The 17,265-nt window shown below is 31.5% G+C and overlaps 4 protein-coding genes across 5 annotated transcripts; 3 read left to right on the top strand and 1 right to left on the bottom strand.

Annotated features, from left to right (window-relative positions):
* Window positions 1-91: 91 nt before the first annotated feature.
* On the bottom strand, window positions 92-3,565 carry AT5G45960 (GDSL-like Lipase/Acylhydrolase superfamily protein). The gene is made up of 5 exons (NM_123964.4): window positions 3,189-3,565; window positions 2,972-3,102; window positions 1,889-2,122; window positions 970-1,240; window positions 92-534 (listed from the first exon to the last, which is right to left on the bottom strand). The coding sequence occupies exons 1-5, from the start codon at window positions 3,481-3,483 to the stop codon at window positions 338-340; spliced, it is 1,128 nt and encodes a 375-aa protein (NP_199408.1). The 5' UTR covers window positions 3,484-3,565; the 3' UTR covers window positions 92-337.
* A 3,138-nt stretch (window positions 3,566-6,703) lies between these two features.
* On the top strand, window positions 6,704-9,140 carry RAC2 (RAC-like 2). The gene is made up of 7 exons (NM_123965.2): window positions 6,704-7,023; window positions 7,345-7,432; window positions 7,518-7,627; window positions 7,748-7,811; window positions 8,400-8,464; window positions 8,543-8,608; window positions 8,809-9,140. The coding sequence occupies exons 1-7, from the start codon at window positions 6,925-6,927 to the stop codon at window positions 8,920-8,922; spliced, it is 606 nt and encodes a 201-aa protein (NP_199409.1). The 5' UTR covers window positions 6,704-6,924; the 3' UTR covers window positions 8,923-9,140.
* Window positions 9,141-12,049: 2,909 nt separating this feature from the next.
* On the top strand, window positions 12,050-14,000 carry WOX8 (WUSCHEL related homeobox 8). Its single transcript, NM_123966.3, has 4 exons — window positions 12,050-12,223; window positions 12,373-12,972; window positions 13,546-13,778; window positions 13,857-14,000. Exons 1-4 carry the CDS (start codon window positions 12,085-12,087, stop codon window positions 13,860-13,862), a joined length of 978 nt encoding a protein of 325 aa, NP_199410.2. The 5' UTR covers window positions 12,050-12,084; the 3' UTR covers window positions 13,863-14,000.
* Window positions 14,001-14,428: 428 nt separating this feature from the next.
* Window positions 14,429-17,239, top strand: AT5G45990 (crooked neck protein, putative / cell cycle protein; the record flags this gene model as incomplete). 2 transcript variants are annotated; one of them, NM_001344652.1, is made up of 7 exons in its annotated part: window positions 14,429-15,608; window positions 15,694-15,759; window positions 15,843-15,987; window positions 16,088-16,306; window positions 16,397-16,559; window positions 16,670-16,865; window positions 16,945-17,239. In NM_001344652.1, the coding sequence occupies 7 exons, from the start codon at window positions 14,458-14,460 to the stop codon at window positions 17,054-17,056; spliced, it is 2,052 nt and encodes a 683-aa protein (NP_001329971.1). The 2 variants fall into 2 exon arrangements, with proteins under 2 accessions (NP_001329971.1, NP_199411.1); NM_123967.1 differs by having other exon boundaries at window positions 14,488-15,608; window positions 16,945-17,056.
* Between the last annotated feature and the right edge of the window lie 26 nt (window positions 17,240-17,265).

Raw genomic sequence — 17,265 nt, forward strand, 5'->3', positions numbered from 1 at the left:
AAAGTATTTACTTATTAAAAAGGAGAAAATAAAACAATTCGATAAAAAAAGAAGCAAAACATAAGCAAAAAGTTATTAAGTACCAACCAAACTTCTCATCACACACATTCTTCTTCATTTGCTATGATTACTAAATTCAGTTCACCTTTAACAAAAGAAAAAAAAATAGAAACAGTACAAAAAATACAAGTACACTAATTATTTTGCATTTCAAACTGAAATATTAACACATAGACCAACATTACATTTCGTCACTCATAATGGAAGAAAGAGGTGTATGTAAATTGAAATTAACTTATCAATTAGCTAATAGTGATCATAATATTAATTAAAAATTTCAGAAAGAACCGAGAATAGAATCATAAATTGGTCGGAGAGATCTAAAAAGACTGAAGTAAGTCTTCTCACTTGGATGGATAGAGTCAAAGAAGACATAAGCAGATGTATTGGGACACACATATGACTTTGGATTACACAAAAACGATGCCTCTAGGTATCCACTTCCACAACATCCACTGAAGACTTCCTCGAACCCTAACATACAAACATAAAAACAGAAATGTCTTTGAAACCAGATTTACTTGCACTGGTAACAATGGAAAAGATCAAATCTTTTTTCTTTAAAAGTTTTATTTTTATTATAAGATAATAGGATACTCTAATAATAGTTATAGATCCAATTTTTGTATAATTTTATCATTGGTCCTTTCTAGAATTGTAGGATAATTTTGGCATTTTATATAGTACTGCCACTAAAAACTATATAAAGTTGAAAATTAATAATATACCCTAAATTATATTATACATGTTTGTAAATTAATAAAATAGTTAACGACATATCCTAAATTCTAAACTCTACCATGGGTGATGGGTCCTAACTCCTAAAGATCAAAATATATTCACTAAAATATATGTTAACTAAGCTAATAAAATTTTCTATCCGAATTACTTGTTATGTTTTGTACTTACCGAATTTTCGAGGGTCACGAATGACCTCATAAACTGGGTTATAGACGTCGAGGTAAAAGATTTTGGATCCAAGATGGGCCAAACCCACTTGCATGAGGGCCAATTGTTTTTGTAAGAGGAAATTGTAGTTTGTGGCCACAGTGGAGAAACGGTCAATGCAACGACGGTTGGTCAATGCTTCGCCGGAGAATAATGTTATAACAATCGGCAAACACCCAATCGGTGGTAAACCTGCCACTGTTATCTTTCTTGCTCCTTCTTTCCACAAACCCTAAACCATTAATAACCATATGATAAGTATTTTCATAAAAGAAATTAAACCAGTCTAATCCAAACCGAACCAATATGGACCATTTTGAAATAAACCAGTCTATAAAATCCGATTTCAACAATTCGAATGAGATCAAAGCCAAAGTCAAACGTTTAAACTTTAAACAAATTAACATTTTAAGTGTACCAAAGTTTAGTTTAATTTGTACCAAACGTTTGAACAAATTAACGTGTATATGGAAAAAAGAGAGAACAAATTAAACTTTGGTACACGTTAATTATAAGTGGGATACTATTATATTTCCCTACACTTTTATATTTTGTTTGATAAAGCTACGATAAGTTTTAAAAAATCACAAAAGATCACTGATTTAAGATGTAAGAAATAAAAACCATAAAATTCTAGGATACTAGAATAATCTTTATAAACTTTATGTAAGCCTAATTAATGTTTGTGGTATTTTTGGAACTTTATCAACATTGTGGTATCTTTGGAACCAAAAGATTAGGTTAGGTTATAATTTTGTGTTTAAGAAAAAAAAAGAATATCTACATATCCTAATTGACTACACCAAAATCTACATAGCATAAACATCCATAATTAAAAACGGATTAGGTATATGGAAAATCAGGAAATAAGAATTTTCACCTGGATAAATTGCTTGAGATTGGAAATAACGAATTGTTGATAAGCTTCGATAGTAAAAGTCTTCCTTCGTATGGGAATTGTGAAATAATTAATGACGAAATCGTTGGTTCCTGCACTTACACAAAACATAGCTTCTTCTATGTGTTTTTCCATTTCTTGTTTTCCCATTTTACCCTCCAATTTTCTCTTGTATTCTCTGAAATACTCTAGCTGAGTCGGAATGTCTATCACGTTCTGTACCATCCCCAGTGAAAGCGACAACACACCCAACAACATAATTAATTAAATTTATTCCACAAAGTATACGAATAAATTGTGTTTAGTTATTTGCAATAAATGTTCTAAAATTAGCATATTTTTTCTTTCTTAATAATTGGATAATTTGAACATGTGCGCTTTTTTTAAGAGACTAGAGTTAATTACCTAGTAGCGACTAATCTATCAACTGCAACAAATAAAATACTTTATCTGTTTTCACTCGTCAACGACTGAACGACATTCAAGTAGTAGTGATTAATTAAGTTTTTGTCTTTTGTCATTATATTTAATTTCTTCAATTATTAGTTGATTTAGACATCACATTCTAGAACCTAACCATAAATAAACATGAGGTTTTATTATGCCTTTTGGATTTAAAAATATAATATTTCAATTATTTTTTGAAATATTATGAGCCAGAAAATTAAATGATTGGTTTATTCATAACTTCATACGTCTATATATTATCCTGGAATATTGAAAAATGTAATCTTGCCGGTAAAAGAAAGAAGTATGTACTCCATAATTTGTTTTAAAATGTTGATAATTCGCGTACACCAATTATCCTCAATTTGTTGTCCTTAAGAACGTAACTTAGACCAGTTGGCAAATGAATTTAGTAATAATCATTTCAAAAAGTTTCAATCAAACCAATTATGAAACAATCATAATATTTGAGCATAAATATTTGGAAGTCCCATTAGCAGTAATATAGTTATAGTAATAATAAAATAACGATCCAGATGCATAGATATAGTTTTTTCTACGTTCTTGTTTATGCAAAAATTTAAAAACAGAGAAAAGAGATTGAGATCGGACACTAACAGTTATGGTTGGAGTGAGAGGATCATATCCAGAGCCAGCTGAAGCAAAGCTAACTCCACTTATTAACTCATTTATTCCAAGATTTGGGTCCAAATACGGTGGCACATTCTCCTTCACACCAATGTATGAAGCTGTACATAAATATATATATGATGTTTAGGTTATTAGGTTCAATATATATAGTGAATATATTTCAGTTGTATATATGAACACTAACCGATAAAATCTGTGACGAGTCGACCGTTGCAAAATCTACCGGTCGGAGTTTTGTTTCTGAAATCGAGTCCATAGGGCGGAAAATTACACTTGAATACTGTGTCAATGTAGTTGTTATTGCCCGGATCCACTGTTGAATCTCCGAACACGAGAATAGCTGAAACTGAATGTTTTCTTTTAGGTTCAGACTTTGCGGGTTCGAGTTTTGATGTTGAGGATGAGAAGGAGATGAAGAACAGGAATAGGAAGAGGATGAAGGAAACATATGAAGAAAAATGTCTGTGATGACTTCTCATTGTTGTGAAAGTTTGGAGTGGAGACAAATGAGTAGTCTGGTTGGTACCTTCAAGTGTATTAGCACATTATATACTAAGATATACAGTCATAATTAATAGGGGTTGTCTATTTCAGTTTAATTGATCGAACTCAATCAAAAGTTCATTAAAAAAAGCTGAAGTAATAGTGATTAAAAAAAACTCGACAAAGAAAATGGAATTAGATTTTTTATGCTAGAAAGAATTAGTGCTTTCCAAATTGAACCGATTAAAAACATTAACGTTAGTATTATTTAAGAAAGAATGAAACAGGATAGCTTTTTAATTTATTAGATTTTATTAATAGATAAAAAAACATAACTTCCGTCATATTAAAAAAAAAATGATGTCTAACGACAATCATGAAATGTACAAATTAATTTGTTTCAGAAAAATTTAAATCCAAAACTAATGCATCTGAACCCAAAATTATATATGCAAACACACAAAATATGTTCTATACTTACATATTTCAAAGGTGGAAAAACGAATTCAATAATCGAAGCTCAACATGAACTAGTCACATTTTTAATAAATATGATACACAAAGTACATAGTACAAATGTATAATTTAATTTTGGAAGATGTAGGCTCCCATTGGTGATATAAAGTTGTACAAATGTTTTAGCTTTTATTGGTAATTTTTAACCAAATAGTACAAAGTTGTATAAAACAATGGTACATGAAAGCTGTAAAAAAATATTGAGGATAACGTTTTTAATAATAAAAAAATTGATATCGTTTTTGTAATTTGGTTAATGTCAAAACCGTACATTCCTTATTAAAACTCTACGAAGTTACCATTCAAATCCGTAGTATTCTCTTTTATTGAACCGAGATTTTCACGAAACAAACACTAATTAATCTGCAGGAAACATTAACTTCCATCTCAAATTATTTAGGTAATGCTTTAAATGTTGTGATGCTGTATATTGTGGGTATTCATTAAATTTATGACTACATATATCTTTTTTTTTTTGTTTAAATAATTTATTTCGAGCTAACTATATATTAACGCTACTACATGACTTTATACCTAAAAATGGATCAAGTGATTTGATTATTTCATCAAGGAATCAGGCAAACAATCTTTTACAGGTATTAGGTACACATTTAATAGTGACATGGATAGCTCATAACTAGTATACGTACGGTGTTAAGATACATCTTATTTTTTCTTGTGACGCAAAATAAAACCTTTGAATAGTTAGATTCCTTGTTCGTTCGACTTTTTTTCTTTTTCTTTCATTAACATACATATAACTAAAACTATACATAATAATCATTTCACTCTACATATAATGCGGATAAACTACTTAGTTTATTTTATTATATAGCATTTTTTTTGTCAACCTGTTTTATTCGATTATACAATGGAACCAGTAATAGGGATAAAAAAAGATTTGTTGAGAGATCAAGCTAGAGTCTCGTCACTCTGATCTTATAATCAGCTAGCTCAGTGAATGGTTCAACTCTAATTTTCCTTTTGTTAATCTGATCTATCAAGGAGAAGTCGATGATTGCTCTTACAAGTTACATCTCAAGATGAGATACTTGAGGCTTATTGGGCTCTTCTTCTTTGGATACTTCTAGGTTCAAGTTGAGGCTTTTAGTGGGCTTATTTTGATAAGTTTTTATCTATTATCGACCTGAATTAGCAAACTAGTCAGTTTTCAGAACATATTTAGAAAATTAGTCATTTTACTAGTCACAATTTATAAAAAAGTCACTTTTCACTGTTTGATTTGTACATTTAGATTTGTACAATACTTTTAGTATACATATGTATATAGATATACACAGCGTACACTTACATCTGTATACTAAAAGTGTTGTACAAATTTAAATGTACAAATCAAACAGTGAAAAGTGACTACTTTGCAAATTGTGAATAGTAAAATAACTAGTTTTCTAAATATGTTTGAAAAATTGACTATTTTTTCATTTATCCCATTTTAAAATGTATGAACAGTACAATATTATTAATATTATGCTCTATTTTAAATCAATGGAAAATTTTATATAAAAAATGCATAATGAGGAAGAGACACACAAATTCAATTGTTAGGAAAGAAAGACTTTCACTACATTAGTGCTCCTAAACTTTTGCTCTACGCAGTATAACCTCTAATTTACTGGTAACTTATATTTGAAGTGATTTACGTATGATACTACTTGAAGCACCAAACTGTACTTCTATAAACTCAGGTAACAGTAGCTACGTTATTATAATAATAATAAAAAATGTTATAATAAGGTTTTAAAGAAAGTAAATATCAACATTATATATGGGGACATACATTGATTCAGTTTTTGATAAATAGTGTAATTTGTATTTGAGTTAAAAAATTTGCCTTTATTTATATATTCCCCTCGAAGAAAAACTTTATTTACGTCCCAAAAAAGTATTTTTGGATTCGCCATGAATGTTTGATCATTCATATTTCAGAAAGTATTATAAATCATCGTATATCTGCATGAGAGTTTCATGCATAATACTCTTTAAAAGAAAATTGTTGGATAACGTAAAACAAAAGTGTTGGATGACGTCAAAAAAACTGTGAGGTGACGAAGAAGACAGATGGAAATTGTATTTTTGAACACACTAAAAAAATCGTAATATGTAAGCCAATTCATGTCATTATTGAATGTTGTTAAAATGAATCAAATAAGGCAAAACATAAAATATTGAAGAAAAAGATTTTATAAGAAAATGTAAAAACACTAGAGAAAGTAAGATGAGAGTTCCTTCTCCAACACTTAAAAACCCACTCACAACCAACACCAAACGGCTACATCACTTTCGGTGACCGCATGATCTTGCACTTGAAGTTAAAGAAATACTCAATTCCTAATCATTTTAACTCATTAATTTAATTAAACTAAAAATATCAAACCAATATATGAAAGGCAAAAGGTGAACAATATTTCAGCTTTTTGGTAAAATTTGTTTCGATTCTGCTAAATATCATTTTGCTTTGGACCTGGTTAGAAAAGTCAGATCAAATTTGGAAAGAAATACAAATTAGTGAGTACATGTAATAATAAAATTTAACTATTTTCAATACATGATTTTAATATTTGTATTTATTTAAGAAGATTATAATTCAATTGTTTCAGTGAGGAGTTGTTTGGTTTACTCGGTTTATTATATATGATGATATACAAAACCAGTTCTTTAATTTGGTATTTGTTTCAGTATGTTTGCTTCAAATTTCCTTCCCTTACGAATAAGCAACTAATAATGATCAATGAAAGTTGTAACAGAGACATCCTCCTTACCAATAAACAACTATAATCATCACAAAAGCTTCTTAAGAACCTTCCACCACTTCTCTTCTCTTCTGAACATAAAACCCAAACACATTCACAAAATTCATAAACATAAAAAAATAAAAGAAATTGAAGACAAAAGCAAAGAAAATGAGCACAGCAAGATTCATTAAGTGTGTGACTGTCGGAGATGGAGCAGTGGGAAAGACTTGTATGCTCATTTCATATACCAGCAATACGTTTCCTACGGTAACTTTTAATTTCTTAGCAAACTTGATATATATCCAGATATATTTTCAAATTGATGTTTTAAGATATTTATGTTAGGCTCCTGAGATCTTTGCTCATTTTAAACGTTGTTCATGGCAAATTAATAAGAGCCTAGTTTCATCTTTTGCGTTTATATTTCCATATCCGTTTAAGCATATTTTTCCTAGAATCATTAACGTGAAATATATCTAAAGCTGAATTCAAACCCATGCTTCTGGATTTTTGCTATCTGTTTACTTAAGAAACATGGTTTAATGTATGTTTTTTGATATATAAATGATTTAACTATCTAATTTACAGGATTATGTTCCAACAGTTTTCGACAACTTCAGCGCAAATGTGGTGGTCGACGGGAGTACCGTGAACCTTGGCCTGTGGGATACTGCCGGTACGCCGTATGATTACTTGATTATACTAAAACTGATTATTAATGAATGCTAGTTACGATAAAAGTTATTATTGTGGAATTACAGGTCAGGAAGATTATAATAGGCTTAGGCCTTTGAGTTACAGAGGAGCAGATGTCTTCTTATTAGCATTTTCCCTTATAAGCAAGGCCAGTTACGAGAATATTCACAAAAAGGTAACTTTAAAAGTTTTTCCATCCGTTTTTTTTTATAGATAAGAAACTATGATTATATGATAAAGTATTTCTAGAAAAATTTGTTGACACTGACTGATTAATTAATCTGGTGATTAATAGTGGCTTCCGGAGCTGAAACATTATGCTCCTGGCATCCCCATTGTGCTCGTCGGAACAAAATTAGGTAACGAAAACTTTCCCCTTATGAGTTCATAAAGAAACTTAATTTATCAACATTTGTGTCAAATTAGATATGGTCTTGAGTAATAATCCGCAGATCATACGTTTTTCATTTGCAAAAGAAAGAAAAAAATTCTACAAGAAGCTACTTTTTCGTCAAATAGTAATACACTCTCTTTCACTCTGAATAATATTGAGATATCACTAAATAATATGTTATTTAGAAAATAACACCTATAGTAAATGTATTTTGAAAAATTACCTAATTAATTCAGGCCAGTAAATTATATTATTTGTTCTGTTATGCTACAGTTTTAATGAAAAACATGTGAAAAAAGAATAACATTTTCAAATTCGATAGTTGTATAAAAACAGTTAGATTTTCATCTAATAGCAGAAAAATGTTCAAATGTAGGAAGATATAGCCACTTGGATCGTTAATGGCATCATGAATAGTGGCCCAATTTAACATTTATTCAACAACTTATATTGAAAAAGCTAATACATTTCTCCATTTGATTTATGGTATCTCTTGTGTTATTGATAATATCTTTTTATTCAAAACAATAATGTTACACAAAAATGAATATAGATTTGAGGGATGACAAGCAGTTCTTGAAGGATCATCCAGGAGCAGCTTCTATAACAACTGCTCAGGTACCATACACAAATCTTTAAAAAATAATCTATACAAAAATAAATTCATAAACAATTATGAATGGATTTGAGTAACAGGGAGAAGAATTAAGGAAAATGATTGGAGCTGTTAGGTACTTAGAGTGCAGCTCCAAAACCCAACAGGTACTTAGAGTAAATTCAACATGTATTTAGGTACTTAGAGTGCAGCTCCAAATGTTTTTTTGCCAAAATTTTCATACTAATAATTTGAATCCACAAATATATATATATATATATATATATATATATATAGTAAATTGAAATACTTAATGAAGTTAAATTAAATAAACTGAAAAAGTTTTTTGTTTGTGAATGTTTAATAGAATGTGAAGGCAGTGTTTGATACAGCGATAAGGGTAGCTTTGAGGCCACCAAAGGCAAAGAAAAAGATAAAACCATTGAAGACTAAGAGATCAAGAATATGCTTTTTCCTATAATATCTGAACAGATTTCAATAAATAACAAACATTTATATATACTTGTATTTTGATATTTTTTTGAATATTTTCTACTTGAAATAGTGGACTTTGCTTCATCACGTTATTGGCGAGAGTATTGTCGAATCATGTTACCATTATTCGGGAGAAATTTGTAAAATAGTAGTAATTTGGCAAGAAAATTGAGGATTGATATTTTTTCCCCATAAATTGTGGAATCACGCTTTTTGGTGACAATTTGCGAATTCTAGTTTTTAGCAAAAAAAATTAAAGAGTAATGTTTTTTGATGAAAAAATTATGGATACAAGTTTGAATCAATAATATGAGATTTTCGTCTTTGAAAAATAAAATTTCAAGTTTAAAATTTTGGCTAAAAAAATGTGGATTCAATTTATTGATAAGAAAATTGTATTAATCCTCACTTGAAACTCCTTACACTCTTTCTACATGAGTAAGACATAAACAAATGTGACGTTCATGCTCCAGTTCTTATATATGTCCAATGTATAACCTGAGCAAAATATACTTATGCACTTATAATACCTTAATTACCCGTCTTACTTTGAGGCTGGATCTTGTCCTTTAAGTAATCTATCTTCTGGGAAAAATAGAACTCAAGGGCTCTTACGTTCAATGTTAAAAAATGGTACCATTTCCTTGCAAAAACTCAGCTGTTTCAGAAAAGATTTCAAAAGCTAGCATACCTATACCATAACACACAAAGTTTTATACATTGGGGTAGTCCACAATAAGAACTGAGAGAACGTTGTTTGCTAGATAGGAGGCTCTTTCATTGAAGAGTATGATGGTTCAGTACCATCTTCATCATATACTCTACAATTAAAGAAAACCAAAGCCACACACAAAAAAAAAATCAAATGCAAATATAGAAATACTATTACGAGTTCTAATTCTCCAACAAACTGAGACATAGTCGTACATTCTTGTTAACAACTTAACAAATAATTGTTTATAAAAGATTGTGTAGAAAGACAACCATGATGGAAGGGATCATAAACTTATAAAGACCGCCAACCTTAAAGCAAGCTTGTCAAGAAAAGTCTATCTGTTAACGAGATACGATTTTGAAAGCAACCAGACCTCACAACTTTAACTGGATAGTTGTAGGATAAAGCAAAGAAGACTCACAAAATGAAGAGTTAGAGAGCTAGAACAATACAATAGATAATGTATCATGCGATAGGATGAGATAGGGAGGCGCCACACATTGCTTCATAGGAAGTCGATCATCATCAACCCTGTAATTGCAGAAAAACATTCAAGGTTACATAATTGCAGAAAGGCTTCATTAACGATGCATCCATCATAGATTGTTCTTTCATAAGATACCACGTTGATATGAACAATCACCAGTCAATACATAATAATTATATAGGTCTAACTCGTCGTTAACATTTTTGTTGTAGTTAGTTATAAAAGTTATTAAAAGACGACTGCGATGGTTTGATGGATTAGTATCAAGAAAATAAAATGTGTCCAATCTGATAATCATTAAAGCGGCGGGGATTGGACAAAAAAAAAAGGTAGTGTGTAGCAATGGTAAAAGTGACAAAATTAGAAACCGTAAGTCAAAAAGAAAACAAAATATTTGTCTCCCTATGTAACAAGCCCACTCTACGAACAGCTCATTGCATATCAACATGAACCATTTAAGCTTAAAATATTTACATTCATTTTTGTTTAATCATTCATTGTATGTGTTCAGTTTTGTTTCAGATTAAATCTATATGCAAGGCGTTCATACTTGAGAAAAAAGATGACAAAATTTTATCAAACAAGAAAGATGCTTGGAGAAGGAAAAAAACATTAGAAAACAAAATCTACTAACCAATATCAATCATTTAGAGTGAAATATAAAAACATGTGAACATTTAAATAATAAATAAATAAACATGTATGAACTTAAGTTTGAGAAAAAAAAAGTCTGTAACGGATTCTTTGATGTGGGTTTCATGTTCTTTATACGTCGGATTTTTCATGTTTAGGGTTGTTTTTGAAATTTAGTGTAACGGAATATATGGTTTGTGTTTTTATTTATTAAAAAAAAACAGATAATATATTTATGATAATATCAAAACTATGTGAAAATGGAAAAAATAATAATAAGAAGGAAATAGTACCTGAAAAAAGCAAATAGTAAATCTAGAAACGGCAGAAAAATCACTTTGATGCAAAGTCTTTCGTAGTTTGTGAAGATTTGTATTTTTCCTCGTCATAGTCAAATTAGATTATGAGACTGAAAGTGTGCCGTATTTGTAATGGGACAAGTCACCACTTTTGCACCAGTTACATTGTTCTTTTTCTGTCTATTTTCCACATATTGACATACTTAAAGAAAAGGATTTAAAGTTACAATGTTAGTATTTACTTTTTCATCTAATAATATTGATAGAGCATAATTAAAGGCAATCCATTACTATATCATTTAATTTATTTCTTTTAAGATTTCTCTTATTATTGACTAAGAGAAAAATTTAATGAGTAAAACGTAAATATGATCCCTCGAGTCAATCCAAATCTCCAGCTTAATTAATTTGTACAACCATTTATGAAAATAAGAGAAATTAAGAATTAGAAAAATTCATCTAAAAGTAGATAAATTTCCTGATAATAATTTAAGAGTAGGAATTCAAGTAAATGGTTGTACAATAGTTGAAAAATTCATCTAAAAGTAGAAAAATTCATCTAAAAGTAGATGTAAAAATTCATCTAAAAGTAGGAGTATATGAATCGTAGTATATATTTTTAAAAATTTAAACACTTTGTACGTAATTGGTTAAAATTTCATGACTTCAGATACATTTCCTGATAATAATTTAAGAGTAGGAATTTAAGTAATCCGAATTAAAAGGATACAAAACGAATGTAATGAATGATTATGTTCACATGATAAAATGAAAATTTTGTGTCTCTTGAAAAATGCATACGATATGCAATTTCCCTTTCTTTCTTTTGTTCTTTTCTCTCTAATTTTACGTTTTATAATTTCTATTAGTTATTAAATGTAGTAAAACAAAAAAAACCAAAGGGTAGGTAAAGAGGCTAATATATAACGTGAGAGTAGATTTGCTATTCTCTCATTACCCTATCAACCCTAAGTAATCTCTTTAGCTCTCGATTATCATCATTACACCATCATCATGTCCTCCTCAAACAAAAATTGGCCAAGCATGTTCAAATCCAAACCTTGCAACAATAATCATCATCATCAACATGAAATCGATACTCCATCTTACATGCACTACTCTAATTGCAACCTATCATCTTCCTTTTCCTCAGGTACTCACAAAATTTACATTTTCTTCTGTTAAATTTATAAAAAGTATATTGTTAATTTTACTTGATTATAGAAACAAGCTATATGAACGATGTTATGTATATATGTTAAGACATGCATGCATGATGATATAAACCGCTCTATGAAACAGATCGGATACCAGATCCTAAACCGAGATGGAATCCTAAACCGGAGCAGATTAGGATACTCGAATCAATCTTCAATTCCGGTACTATTAACCCACCTAGAGAGGAGATTCAAAGAATCCGGATCCGGCTTCAAGAATATGGTCAAATCGGTGACGCAAACGTGTTTTACTGGTTTCAAAACCGGAAATCTCGAGCAAAACACAAGCTTCGTGTTCATCACAAAAGCCCTAAAATGTCAAAGAAGGACAAGACGGTTATTCCTAGTACTGACGCTGATCATTGTTTTGGTTTTGTTAACCAAGAAACCGGATTATATCCGGTTCAAAACAATGAGTTGGTGGTAACCGAACCGGCCGGTTTTCTATTTCCGGTTCATAATGATCCGAGCGCTGCTCAATCAGCGTTTGGTTTTGGCGATTTTGTTGTACCGGTGGTAACGGAAGAAGGGATGGCATTCTCTACCGTTAATAACGGCGTTAATTTGGAGACTAACGAAAATTTTGATAAAATTCCGGCGATCAATTTATACGGCGGAGATGGAAATGGCGGTGGAAATTGTTTTCCTCCTTTGACTGTTCCATTAACCATCAATCAATCTCAAGGTAAATTAATCATTTCGAAATAGTAATACTGTTCATATTTTTTTCTTTTCGAAATAGTTTTATTACCTCATTTGCTCAACATACATGAAAATAAATATTATAATTAATGCTTAATTTGGTATATTTCGTAGATGTATAATTAGTATACTAAATTTAGTATATAGCATATATATATCGAATCTAATATCATATAGTTCTTACCATATGCATGCTGGTGTTATCCAATGTCACATATACATAGATATGTACGTACACTCATTTCTCATATTTCATATATTAGTGTGTATATATATATATATATATATGTATATGTATCTTGGTCATAAAAAAAAAAAAGGAATCTTGGTCATATATATATGAATTATAATACTTAGATAGGTCATAGATTATGGTAAATAAATTATTAAATTATTCCATATTTTGGAATGAGTAACGCATGCATACGATATTTTGGGAAAAAGACGTTTTGGTCTTTAGATTTGACCATTTACTGTGTATTTTTTTGGGTAAATTAGTATTATTTAATTACTTTGACTAACATTAATTACCAAAATGTGCTCTATTGATCACAAGAAAAACGAGATGTAGGATTATCCGGTGGTGAAGACGTCGGAGATAATGTTTATCCGGTGAGAATGACGGTGTTTATTAACGAGATGCCTATCGAAGTAGTGTCTGGATTATTCAACGTTAAGGCAGCTTTCGGAAACGATGCCGTTTTGATCAACTCGTTTGGCCAGCCTATTCTTACAGATGAATTTGGTGTTACTTATCAACCTCTCCAAAATGGCGCAATCTATTATCTTGTGAGTTTTGTGTAATGGTCTTAAGGTTTTTGTTTTTCTTGTATGAATTGCTGAAAGCTTTTGTGTTTGGTTTTGCAGATTTAGAAGATATTGAAAAGCAAATGTTATGGTGCTATGGATAAATATTAATATAATAATAAAAGATTTCTGCGATTTATTTAGTTATTAATTATATAAGAATTTCATTTCTTATCTTTTAAATTTATGAACAATTTACAGGACATTTACATTTTCGAGACTTTGAAAAATAAAGAATGAAATTAAGTTACAGCTTTATTTAAGTTTGTTTCCAATGTAATATGTTCATTTGTGCATTTCTATTTTCTTTCTTTTCTGAATATATAGCTTATCTAGTATGTCATTAAAAAATGTTAATTCTTTTATATATGTATTCATAATATTTTTCATTATAAAAAAAAGGAAGATATTCATTCATGTGAGAAAATAAATGGGCCATTGCTCCTAGTTTTGGGCTTTTGGGCTTTTTCTTAGTTTCTTAATGTGTTTGGGCCATTGCTCCTGGTTTTGGGCCAATATTGAGATATCCTGAGCCTAACTTATTTAGGCCCATTAAGAACCCATTCTATTTTGTGCGTGTATGTTACGCTGTGTTCTCTCGTTCAATCATTTTCTTCTCTCATTTCCAAAATCTAGAAACCCTAGAGCAAAAAGTGATCTCATGGCCTCCGGCGACCGTAAATTTGGTTATATGACCGGGAAAGATGCTGAAGTAAAGCTTCCACGGACGACGCGGGTCAAGAACAAGACCCCGGCACCTGTGCAAATCACTGCAGAGCAAATTCTAAGAGAAGCTCGAGAGAGGCAAGAAGCTGAGATCCGTCCACCTAAGCAGAAAATCACTGATTCTACTGAGCTTTCCGATTACAGACTCCGACGTCGGAAAGAGTTTGAGGACCAGATCCGTCGAGCGAGATGGAACATCCAAGTTTGGGTCAAATATGCGAAGTGGGAAGAGTCGCAAATGGACTACGCACGTGCTCGAAGCGTGTGGGAACGAGCTTTAGAAGGAGAGTACAGGAACCATACGCTTTGGGTCAAGTACGCAGAGTTTGAGATGAAGAACAAGTTTGTCAACAATGCAAGGAACGTTTGGGATCGTTCTGTTACGCTTCTCCCTCGAGTTGATCAGCTTTGGGAGAAGTATATTTACATGGAAGAGAAGCTTGGGAATGTTACTGGAGCTAGACAGATCTTCGAGCGGTGGATGAACTGGTCACCAGATCAAAAAGCTTGGCTCTGTTTTATTAAGTTTGAACTTAGGTATAACGAAATCGAACGTGCGAGATCGATATACGAGAGATTTGTTCTTTGTCATCCGAAAGTATCTGCTTTTATTCGATATGCAAAGTTTGAGATGAAGCGTGGTGGTCAAGTTAAGCTAGCTAGGGAGGTTTACGAACGAGCAGTGGACAAACTTGCAAACGATGAAGAAGCTGAGATTCTCTTTGTATCGTTTGCTGAATTCGAAGAACGATGCAAGGAAGTAGAGCGGGCTAGGTTTATCTACAAGTTTGCTCTTGATCATATTCGTAAAGGAAGAGCTGAGGAGTTGTACAAGAAGTTTGTGGCGTTTGAGAAACAGTATGGAGATAAGGAAGGTATTGAGGATGCTATTGTTGGGAAGAAGAGGTTTGAGTATGAAGATGAAGTGAGTAAAAACCCTTTGAACTATGACTCATGGTTCGATTATGTTAGGCTGGAAGAGAGTGTTGGGAACAAAGATAGGATAAGAGAAATCTATGAGAGGGCTATTGCTAATGTTCCACCTGCCCAAGAGAAACGATTCTGGCAAAGATACATTTATCTTTGGTGAGTGTTATTTTTTTGGTAGCATACATGGTTCTACTGTTTTCTCAACCACTTACACTGATGTGACTAATTATTGTTGTTGTAGGATTAATTATGCTTTGTATGAAGAGATTGAAACTAAAGATGTGGAACGTACACGAGATGTTTACAGGTATTCTTGAACTTTTTGAGTTGCATTCATCTACGTTTCGCTCGTGGAGGATTAGACTGACTGTTTTTGCATTTGTCTTACAGAGAATGTCTCAAGCTTATCCCACACACCAAATTTTCTTTTGCCAAAATATGGTTGCTCGCTGCAGAATATGAAATCAGGCAATTGAATCTCACCGGTGCACGGCAGATATTAGGTAATGCGATTGGGAAAGCTCCAAAAGTTAAGGTAAGCCTGAAGACTCGTAATCTGGAAATGGTTTACATTATTGCTCAATGTGTTTTTTACTTACTGCGGTGATTTTTTTTTTTTGTTATCTGCAAAACAGATATTCAAGAAATACATTGAGATGGAACTCAAGTTGGTAAACATCGATAGATGTAGAAAATTATACGAGCGGTTTCTTGAATGGTCTCCTGAGAATTGCTATGCTTGGAGAAACTATGCTGAGTTTGAGATTTCGCTTGCTGAAACAGAACGTGCTAGAGCTATCTTTGAACTTGCAATATCTCAGCCTGCTCTAGACATGCCTGAGCTGCTTTGGAAGGTAAAATTTTACTGTCTAATGCATCCATAAAGATTTCTCGTACTTTGAACCGATTGGATCAACAAATTCTCTATATATTGTTTGTGGCAGACGTACATTGATTTTGAGATATCAGAAGGGGAATTCGAGAAGACACGGGCTTTATATGAGCGACTCTTGGACCGTACAAAGCATTGCAAGGTGTGGATTAGCTTTGCAAAGTTCGAAGCTTCTGCTTCAGAACACAAAGAAGACGGCATCAAAAGCGCCAGAGGTTTGAAGCTACATGTTATATTAAGAGTTTGGATGATTTCTTGTGACACAAGTTATCTGTTTCTTATATTATTTATTTTTGTTCTGCTTTTTTTTCTTTCTTCTACTCAGTGATCTTCGACAGAGCCAATACATACTACAAAGACACCACACCGGAGCTTGAAGAAGAGCGTGCTACGCTTTTGGAGGATTGGCTTAACATGGAGACAGGCTTTGGTGAGCTCGGGGATGTTAGTGTCGTTCAATCAAAGCTCCCGAAGAAGCTCAAGAAGAGAAAGATGACCAGTAGAGAAGACGGCTCTACAGAGTAGGCATTACATACATATAATTTCTCGACTATTATCTTTTGAATGTTAAAGCTCAATGTGAAAAAAAAAAATTGGCAGGTATGAAGAATACTTTGATTATCTGTTCCCTGAAGAATCAGGGACGACGAATCTCAAGATTCTTGAAGCTGCTTATAAATGGAAGAAGCTTAAAGGTGAGGAATGCGTCTGATAGTGGTTAACATCATAATGTACTAGGTAGGTGATGATGTCTCTTGCGGTGTTATTAATATTATAACCAAATTTATTTATCAAACTATACTAGGAACATATATCTGATCTATGTATGCTTATTTATGACTCAATTTAAACATATTATCTCTTCTCTCCTGAATATTGATAATATTAACACTGCATGTTATGTATAACACACATTTATTG

Source organism: Arabidopsis thaliana, chromosome 5 (genome assembly GCF_000001735.4).
Source record: "Arabidopsis thaliana chromosome 5, partial sequence".
NCBI classification, from domain to species: domain Eukaryota; kingdom Viridiplantae; phylum Streptophyta; class Magnoliopsida; order Brassicales; family Brassicaceae; genus Arabidopsis; species Arabidopsis thaliana.